The sequence below is a fragment of the Vigna unguiculata genome, chromosome 1, assembly GCF_004118075.2.
Source record: "Vigna unguiculata cultivar IT97K-499-35 chromosome 1, ASM411807v1, whole genome shotgun sequence".
Classification (NCBI taxonomy): domain Eukaryota; kingdom Viridiplantae; phylum Streptophyta; class Magnoliopsida; order Fabales; family Fabaceae; genus Vigna; species Vigna unguiculata.
Window position 1 is genome coordinate 12,336,249 of NC_040279.1, and position 10,851 is coordinate 12,347,099.

Genomic DNA, 10,851 nt, shown 5'->3' on the forward strand with positions numbered 1-10,851 from the left:
CTTTATAAATTTTTAAGAAGACAAGAAGAAATCACGTAAATTTGCAATGTTATTCTATATTTTGTTCAGAAATATTTTTAATTATCCAAGCGTAAAAAATAGCCAAAATATCTCGTTCTGATTCTACTCTTGCGTAAACAAAAAATGAAAAAAATATAAATAAAAACAAAAGCAAAGAACAATTTCTATAATAAATTTGGATCAATAATATCTCGTTTGTAGGGTTCCTCTCAGGCTTTGTCTCTCTCCTCTCTTTGTCTCTCTTTCTTCTGTTTTCTCTTTGATCCAAATCCCAACACCTTTTTTTTTTCTTCTCCTTTTCCATGTGCTCAATTATCAGCACAGATCTTCTTCTCTCCCTCTTCCTTCGTTCAAACGTTCTCAAACACCCTCAAGAAACATAAGAAAGGAGAAGGGGTTTCAAGATTGAACAACCCTTTTCACATTGGGTCCTCTAATTCTCATTTTCTCTGTAAATCTTCGATCTTTCGCGGGTTTCTCTGCCTGGGGTTTCTTCTTCCTTCGTTTTTATGGTGGATATGGATGGGTTTGGAGCTGGGGGTGGCGTTGATGGCGCTCCCAACACAGAGAATCTTAGAGAATTGGGGAATGTTACCTCAGGTATGCTTCATCTTCTGGGATTCAAATCTCGTTGTCTTACGTTTTCTTTAATGGGTGTTCGTTTCTGTGCTGTTTGATTCTGCTTCGTCTTGTAGATCTGGGGTGTTTTAGCCTGTGGATTAGCTTGAATTATGAGGAGATATAGGATTCATTTCAAAGTGTTTGTTTGGTTTTTAGCTTCAGCTCACAAGCTTAATGATGAAGCCTTTTAAGTTTATTTTTTTGGAGGAATTTTTATTGTTATGTTAAGGTTTTTGCTGTTGCTGACTTCTTTAGTTGATTCAGCATTGTGTTGCATGACTGTATAATTTCTCTATCTGTGTTGTGTAGTGCGTTGCATTATTCTTGTCGTTGATTATGGTGTTTTAGTATATTACTTGCATTGATGTCTTCTGAACTTTTAGAGTTGAAAAATTGTTGTACTTGCAATGATATTTGCCATTTCCCCTGGCTATATGTGTATTGGATCAGATCTATTTATTTTAATTAATCAGTGTTCAAATTATCTCTAATATATTTTCTAAGATATGGGTTGGCATTTGACTGGAATTATTTGTCTTGCAGAAGGTGCAGTTTTTGATGCATCGCAATATGCATTCTTCGGGAAAGAAGTCGAGTTGGGAGGGTTAGAAGATGATAACCGTTTGCCTACACTTGATTCTAATGAGGAGGAGTTCTTTTTCAATAGAGAAGATGTTAGTGACACAATTTCAATATTCTTGGTTCCTATGACTATTTTTGTTTGTAATTTAAAATTTTAAAATTATGTGGCTATAAAATTTTACTATGAACATGTGCTTATACTTTTGGTCCAGCAGCGCTTTACAAACACACTACTATAATTTCATATCAACTAACATGCACTGTACTTTCAATCTCAGGCTGATGATGTGAGATCTCTTTCTGATATTGATGATCTTACTACCACTTTTTTGAAGGTAAGGTTGTTAAATTACGATCATCATATTTTCTGTTAATGCTTGAAACTTTTATCAGATATATATGACAAGTGTTGTGATGATGATAATTTATGTGCATTCATTTAAAAATAGATAAGCTGTGTTTTTTTAGTTTATAATCTTTTTATAAAATTGTGCTTCTGTTGTATGATTGATGTAATGCTTCAAATATGAGTTGAGGCATGATTTGGAGGATGATTATCTAAATGAATACTCAACTGTGAATAATTTAGATGAACCTTTGGTTTCGTTGGTTGTACAGTTTTATCTGTTTTTGTTAGCAGATTGCTCTTTTTAATCTTCATTGATCATGTAAATTTTCCTTATTGGGCCAGTGATGTTGCCCTATACTTTTCTGTTGGTTGAACTTTGTATAAGTTGTTTCACATCACTTGACATATTCTTTCTTCAAAACTGAAGAAAAAGGTAAGTTACAAGTGACGGGCTATGTTGTCTTGGTTTCCTTTCATTATTATTTTAGTCTGAGCAGGAACTGGGCCTAGGCCGGTTCAGTTTTATTATTGATTTGGGTTTTGATGTCATCAAATTGGCCTTAAACCAGATTCAACCTGTAAAACTATCTCCGTCTGAACCATTCCAGTAGGTTCAATGAAAGTCAGTTCTGCTGCCATGCTGCTGCATTGAAGTGTCATATCACTATCATAGTCACATCACCATATATGATCTTGTGGCTCACTGTAGGCGTCTTCTGTATGTGTCACTTATGTATGAGGAGTGCAAAATGGCATTTATAGGAATCAAACCAAGACTATGTGGCTTGCAATAGAAAGTTCCTCCACTAGGCAAAAAATAGCTATTTAATATGTATCTGTCAATGATAAGACATGCCTAAGCTTAACTATTCCATTATGATTTATAATAAGTAGTTTGTGCAATTTAACAAATGTGTCATTGACTCAACTAGTTACCCATTGATCCTGTCAATAACTAGCTTGAGTTTTTACATTGTTAAAATCAACAAAACACATAAGAAAGAAAAAAAAAAGGAGAAAGTAAGGGAAAATAAAGTGGGTTCCTGACCTGCCAGACAGTAAGCAAAACAACAAAGCAACTAAGGAGAAGCAAAGCAAAGAGATGGGAAAAATAAAACGGAGGATGGATTCACTGTAAACTGCCAAATGTTTGCCACAAAGTATAGGTGCTGGCTGGTAAATATGGGGGAGAATCCCAAATTACTCAATGGCCATGTCAAACAGACATTAAACTGTGATGCTATAGTGTCCAAAGAGTGGTCACTGGTTGCTTTGCCTCTCTATAGGGAGCTACTGAAAACCCAACTTTGTCAAAGTTGATCACTCCGATCCTTAATATCATGACATCATCACAAAATTATTGTTTATCTTCTCAGTAATCCATTCAATATAAGGAATCAAATAATCATAAGCAATTCTTCTTCCATCTTATCTCAGTCTGTCTCGTTTTGAAAGCATCATTGCTGAAAGTAATCTTAAATCTTCTTGAGTTTTCCTATTTTATGAATCATTATGGCGCTTTCTGTTAAGCAAATTAAGATAAATTCAAATAGAAAGTCATATTTAATAAACCAATGGAAGATTGAAATCAAATTTTAAATTAATTTTAGAACAGAAGAGAAGGCAAAGCCAACAGTATTTGGTTCTGTGGAAATGGATAGGAGGGGAGGAAATTTTTTCGTTTTACCTTGATTGTTGAGAAATTTAATCCTCTGTCTGATTTAGTTGTGTAGTACAGAGAGAAGAAACAAGGACAGAAATATTAGGGAAACCAAGTAGAAAAGATGTGTTATTTGGATGGATGAAAAATAAGAAAGTGGAGAAAAGTTATGTAGTTTGGATGAGTGGACTAAAGAATGAAACTAGTGCGAACCTGTTTTATTTTGTTTTAAAATTATTAAATTTAATCTCGAAATGGAGGCTTTTTTCTGGTGGGTCCCACAAAAAGACTTCCTATTGATCCTCTCAAACTAATGGGAGAAATTTGATATTTCTATCCTATCTATGTCCCTTCTTCCATTTCTTTCATTTCTGTTTCCATAAGAGCAACGTGTAGAGGAGAGGGGACTAAAATCTTCCATTCCATTTTTGACTCCCCTATAATATTGGGGTTTGTTTAAGAGAGAGAGAGAGGGAATTATAGTTTTTGAATTATGTTATCTTTAACATAATTATCTTAGAGGTTTTATTTAGCTTCTCTCCCTTCAATTAATACTCATAAGCTTCTAACGATATCTTACTGTTATTTTCCCTCTTTACTACCCGTGGTAAGTAACCTAAAGGGTCCCTAGCCTCCCTTCAACTATAGTGTAAAAAAAAATTGTGACCTTACATCATGATGACAATTTGTACTTATCATTAAACCTGAAAGTTGGATAGTTAACAGTGGCTTGTGACTTGTTGGCAGAAGCCTTTTTTAAAATATTGTTAATTACTTAAAAGGGGTGTTTTAGAGATGCAAAAATTTAGTTTCCTAGGACTCTAAAGTTGGGATAATGTGTTCCTCACGTTTGATTTACTTTTTAAAAGATAACATTCCACTAGGAAACAAGGTTTTCTGGGAAAGGTGTTGAGCCGGGTTTCCCACATAAGTAGTCTCATGGTGGGAGGTGGGAAACTAACTTCTTCATGTAAAAATTAAAGTATACACAAAATGTAGTATATTACTTTTATTAAACAATTTAGTGTGATAACAAATTAAAATTTTTGATAAAGATAAATAACACATTTTACTTTTGATTTCTGTAGAACTTGACCAATATTCCTTAAAATACTTTTCACCAATCAACCAAATTTTAGTTATTCCTAGAGATCATAGTTTCCGAATTTTTGTTATGAAAACATTTCCCTTCAACCAAATGCCCTTCTATGTGGTGAGAGAGGGGGACAAGTGTTAGAGATCCCACATCGACTAATGATATGACCAAATCATAATATATAAGTTGGGTGTAAACCTTATTGTACAAGCCAACTTTTTGAAGTTGAGTGGCATAAACCCACTTACTAATATAGTATCAAACTTTGCATAGCAAGTTTTGTTGAGTCTATTGCGTTACTCCTATCGGACCACCTACAAATATCTCGTCCCGTGCTTGAGGGTGTGTGTTGGAGATCTCTCATTGACTGCATATAAGTGTAAATTACAGTATATAAATGTGTATAAACTTTATCTTACAAGCCGTTTTTATTAGATTGAATTAAGCTTAAAGTCCACTTTCTAATTAAAAGTGATTGGAGTTGTGAAGCCATTATATTTTTGTCAGACTTTGATATTTTAGATTACTTTACGAGATTGATCATTCAGTGAAAGTAAAATAATGGACATAAACATAACTATGTAGGTTAGTGTGCATGGGTACTAGAATAAATAGAAACAATGAATATATAGACCAATTATTTGAAAGATCAAAATTAAAAGATAACTGCTCTTTTTAAATTGTTACATAACTACTAATTTTTAATATTGACTATCTATGTAATGTTATATGGTTAAAATTTATTGTTTTCAGTTTTCACATTCTTAAGATATAACCTTGGTTCAAGCACACTACAAAAGCTAGATATTGTAATTGAAGAGCCCAGGCCCTATAATTCCACATTAGAAATCCCGTACTTACAATGTGGACTCAAGTCCCATACCTTGCAATCGGATCCTAACATATAAATGTTTCATATATCTATGTATGTGCAACTTCATGCACTTATTTTCTTCTCCACATTAGAATCTCGTTTCAATGTGAACCCAAGTCCCGATGCCTTGCAATTGGATCCTAACATATAACTGTTCTTCAACTTATATACTCTCCCTGCTCCATCAGTATTCTTCAAATGATTCTTTTAGATATCGTGGCTTGTATGTGTTTTATATGTGTTACTCCTTAGGCACAGGTTAGACCAAGGATTGTCAATCATTACTCAAAATTTAGAAATTTTGGAGAAAATTTATGATATGAAAGTATCTAGTGGTTCTAGATTTAGTATCCGAAGATGTTGGCAATAGATATTTGTGCTACTGCATCAATGGAGCTTGTCAATATGCTATTGTATTTTGAAGATTCTCTGTGCATGATGCTAGTTTTTTCTGTTCCCTTTTTACCCTTCCTGTCAGCTAATGCTGCAGTCGGTAAGTCATTAATTTTTACAATGTGGCTGTTTCTCATTCATTAAAGGAAGAGGTAGTTAAATGAATGGTTAATATGATTAGCTTGTTTCCTTTTGCATTTCAAACTAGTTTGAATGTTTTTTGATCAGCTAAAAAATTATCTTAAACAGAGTAGCTATTTGATTTCCTATTGATATTTGCCCTATGTACTTGATTTTATTTTCCAGTTTCTCAAGTACTGTAGTTTATTGATTCTGCCGAATGCGTATCAATATGAGTATTAATAATCTTCTTTATTTTATTATATTTTAGTTGAACAAGTTCGTCAGTGGACCAAGAAGTGCAGGAGTTATTGGTGAACGTGGATCAAGAGAGAGTGAGTAAAAAACATTTGTAAAGAACTTACCACTTTGTTCTTTCTTTTGTCTCAAAATAATAATTTTACTTGAATTATTTATTTAACGTTTCTAAGAAATATTTTTCCATTCTTCTCTGATGCAATTTTTGTGTTTAAACTATAATTTGGCTGTTTGAATACCCAATAGTGAATTTATACTTGAATTTTTGAACTTTTAATCAGGATTATTTATGGATTTTTAATGGCAAGAAAACACGGGACCTGGTTTATGTGTAACTGTGAACCATAGAATTCTGAATATACACTATTTGCTACCCTTTAGTTCTTAATAGGAAAACTGTTTTTCATGAGATGTGGGAAAGCCATGATTCAATAAATAAAGTGCCTTTTTTGTTATATGTTGGTCATCATTTTATGAGAAAATAATTGATGCCTTATTTAATTTTTAGTAAGAATTGTATTGTCAATTTTAGTACAGCATAATACTCGATGTAGTTTAATGTTGCTTCTAAAGGGAGTTTTAGTATGGCATACACAAACATACAAACACACCTGCAATTTATAATATCTTTATGTAAGCGGGTATACTAAATTACTTAAGCTGAGAGTGCATTTATTTACAACTTGTGATATTGTGTACTACTATTTTTTGCTATCTTGCATACACATTTAGATGTATAAAATTATGAATACAAACCATATGAATTTTCATATTTAGTCAGAGGGATTCCTTATAGTACCATGAATTTTCAGAAGATTTGATATAACGTGCGTGCATGTTTAAAATCCACTTCATAATATTTGTGCTTTAAGATGTGGTTACGTGCATCTTTTAATCTAGTTGACTATGTCTTCTTGGCTTTTTAGCTTCCCCACTCTATTCCTTCTTTTTCAATATATGCAATATTTTTTCAGTTGGCTGACTTTTTGGTATTTTTTTTGCTGTACACAGATTCTATGTCAGAATGGTCACAGAGGGAAGATAGTATTAACTGGTTTGATCATAATCCTTATGATAGTGAAGGTTCTACAGATAGCAAAAGATGGTCATCACAACCCCATTCTTCCCTAGCCCATTTACATGATTCAAAGCCCTTGTACAGAACATCGTCGTATCCCGAGCAGCAAAGGCAGGAACAACATTACCACCTCCAACATTGCTCTAGTGAACCAGTTCCTAACTGGCTTGATCAGCACATTTATGATTCAGAAACTGCTCATGATCATGATGGCAAACGATGGTCATCACAGCCACATTCCTCCATTCCGCATTTACCAGAATCAAAGCCTTTGTACAGAACATCTTCATATCCTGACAAGCAACAAGAGCTTCCTCGTTTTTCTAGTGAACCAATTTTGGTACCAAAGTCTTCTTTTACTTCTTATCCTCCCCCTGGTGGTCTATCCCAGCACGCTTCTCCCAGCCATAGTACAGGACACTTAAACAGTCCTTATCATAGTGGAGCAGCCCAGATGGCGTTATCATCTCAAAATCGTTCTCATTTCTCCAATTCTGCGCTGCAGCCGGGTGCTTTAAATCTTGGGTCACATTTTGGTGGAAACGCACGCCAGTATCCTACTGGTTCCCATCTTAATCAGCGATTACAGAGTCAATTGGTCAACCAGGCAGGGTTGTATCCGGGAGATCATTCAAATCTCCTTAATAATATGTTACAACAACAATTTCACCTTCATAATGGATCAGTATCTCCTCACTTGATGACTCAATTACAACAACAGCAGCATAGACTGCGTCATCCTGTGCGTTCTGCAGGCTACTTATCAGGCTACCAGTCTCATCTATTCAATCCCCACCTTTCCTCTGGCTCATCTGCAATTAGCAAATATGAACATGTGCTTGGTCTTGCTGATGGTAGAGATCATAGACCAAAATCAACTCATAAAGGTAAACACAGTCTTCGTTATTCCCAACATGGTTCTGATGCCATTCAAAAGAGTGATAGCGGTTCATTTCAGTTCCGATCCAAGTATATGACAAGTGATGAAATTGAAAGCATTCTTAGAATGCAACATGCTGTGACTCATAGTAATGACCCATATGTAGATGACTACTACCACCAAGCTTGTCTAGCAAAAAAGTCTTCTGTGGCCAAGTTAAAACATCCATTTTGCCCAACCCAGATAAGGGAAATTCCTCCTCGAACCCGTGCTAATGCTGAACCACATGCATTTGTGCAGGTTGATGCCTTAGGGAGAGTTTCATTTTCATCTATTCGTCGTCCTCGCCCTCTTCTTGAGGTTGATCCTCCAAACACTTCTATAAGCTCTGATCAAAATATTTCAGAGAAGCCCCTTGAACAGGAACCCAGGTTTGCTGCCAGAGTCACAATTGAGGATGGTCTCTGCCTTCTTCTAGATGTGGATGATATTGATCGTTACCTACAGTTCAATCAGTTACAGGATGGTGGAACACAATTAAGACGAAGAAGGCAAGTCCTGTTAGAAGGATTAGCAACTTCACTTCAACTTGTTGACCCACTGGGAAAGAATGGACACAAAGTTGGACTTGCTGCTAAGGATGACCTTGTTTTCTTACGGTTGGTATCTCTCCCCAAGGGGCGTAAGCTCCTTGCAAAATATCTTCAGTTGCTTGCTCCTAGCAGTGAGCTTACGAGGATAGTCTGCATGACAGTCTTTCGTCATTTGAGATTCTTGTTTGGCGGTCTCCCCTCAGATCTGTCAGCTTCAGAGACTACAAATAATCTTGCCAAGGTTGTTTGCCAATGTGTACGAGGAATGGATCTTGGTGCTCTTAGTGCCTGTCTGGCTGCAGTTGTTTGTTCTGCAGAGCAGCCTCCTCTACGTCCCATTGGAAGCACTTCGGGAGATGGTGCTTCCCTTATTTTAATTGCTGTTCTTGAGAGGGCTACTGAACTTCTGACTGATCCACATGCTGCTTGCAACTACAACATGGGTAATCGTTCATTTTGGCAGGCCTCATTTGATGAATTCTTTGGCCTGCTCACCAAGTATTGCATGAATAAATATCATAGTATCATGCAATCCATGCTCATACAAAGTAGCTCGAATGTGGATGATGTTGGACCAGATGCTGCCAAAGCTATTAGTAGAGAAATGCCTGTTGAACTCTTGCGTGCTAGTCTTCCTCACACCGATGAGCGGCAGAGGAAGTTATTACTAGATTTTGCTCAACACTCCATTCCTGTGGTTGGATTTAACAGCAACACTGGGGGTAATGGAGGTCATGTGAATTCAGGAACAGTGTTAAGTTGATAGATAAATACATGAGAAAGAAGTTCACCTCCTGATACTGGTTTTCAGGTTAATGATCTTACAATGTTGTAAGGACAACCTTGCATCTGTTCAAGTACTTGTGGAGCAATCTTAAACGTGGAGGCATCTGCCTCACCCTTAGTTGTCTGCTTGTCATGATGTGCAGCTTTGTGATAAATTTGCATCAGGCCCTTTATGATGGGATGGACTAGGCTTGATCTGTTCCTCTTGTCTTTTCTTTTTCTCTTGACAGAGGAGCTTATATAATTGTTACTATGTGTGGCTGGTAGGGACACAGTAGTTGTTAGCATGTACATGTTTAGGTACATATTTGGTTCCCATGTTTCCTGTTATAGATAGAAGGGTGGGAATGGATGACGTGTGATAGAACCATTCTACTGAAAACCATAAAGGGCCATTGACGGGTGCAAATTTCACCGAGACACAGGTTGACCAGTTGGCATGCTAAAATCCACGGTGAAGAATAAGTCATGTTGAACTTGTTGCATATTTATATTTTCACTTGAGTTGTCAATTTGTAGATATGTGTTCTTATGTATTTCCTAACTTGAGAATATTTAGTTTCCTTTTTCTTACTCCTTGTCTTTGGCATTATTTTCTTTGGAAATTTTCTGATGGTCATTGCTCACATGCTCCTTTTCCTATCTGGAAATGTATGGAGGAAAATGAAATTGATGATGGATGGTTCAAAATATGTGCGTTAATTCCTTTACATGGATTGACTTGGAAGGTTATTTGTTTCTAACTTTTCATTTTATGTTATGGTGTAATTAACTTTGTAGTCTTTACAACATAGTTTATTTTTTTTTAAATTTTTTTTATATCCCTGATCATTTTTAGTTGTTGTCCCTGTTATATATTTTTGTGCCTTTATCCCTGCCATATTAATGAAGTTAATTGCTGAAGCGATTCTTTCTAACTGCAAGGAAGTGCATAAAATACGAGCTTCATGTGTGGATTTTGTGTTTTTAGGATTTTGTGTTTACTAAAGTCTCAATTTAACTAAGTAATATCATGTTGCTATCTAAATATCTATTAGTATACATCAAGTTACATTACTTCTTAAATTTTGGTGTAATGAGATTACCAAATCACACTTTCAGGAATTTATTTGAAATCCTTTTGAAGTTTTGAACTTTAATATGATAATGATATTATCATCAACCAATTTCATTGGAATAAATAAAAAGAAAAAGCATTAAAAAAATAGATTACAAAAAAAATAAAATTTAAAATACTAAAATAATAATAAAAAATATAAGTTTGAAAAGTTAGAAACAAGTTTATTTCATTAAAATAAAATATAGCGTCTAAAACTAAAAGAAAAAAAAATTAATTACGGCTCAAAAGGACTCAAAATTTATCTATTGTATTTTGTTTTGATAGAACGAATTTTTTTCTACATTAGCACATATACCAAAAATAATCACTCAAATAGCACAGTGTATATTTTATTTAGGGTTAAATATGTTTTTGTCCCTCAAATTTTAGTGAATTTTGGAATTAGTCTCTCTTTGAAACTTGATACCAATTTAGTCTTTT

At 34.9% G+C, this 10,851-nt stretch overlaps 1 protein-coding gene across 1 annotated transcript; it reads left to right on the forward strand.

Annotated features, from left to right (window-relative positions):
- Positions 1-205: 205 nt before the first annotated feature.
- LOC114178872 (protein PAT1 homolog 1-like) lies at positions 206-9,889 on the forward strand. Its single transcript, XM_028065002.1, has 5 exons — positions 206-621; positions 1,186-1,316; positions 1,503-1,559; positions 5,988-6,051; positions 6,986-9,889. Exons 1-5 carry the CDS (start codon positions 531-533, stop codon positions 9,286-9,288), a joined length of 2,646 nt encoding a protein of 881 aa, XP_027920803.1. The 5' UTR covers positions 206-530; the 3' UTR covers positions 9,289-9,889.
- Positions 9,890-10,851: the final 962 nt, after the last annotated feature.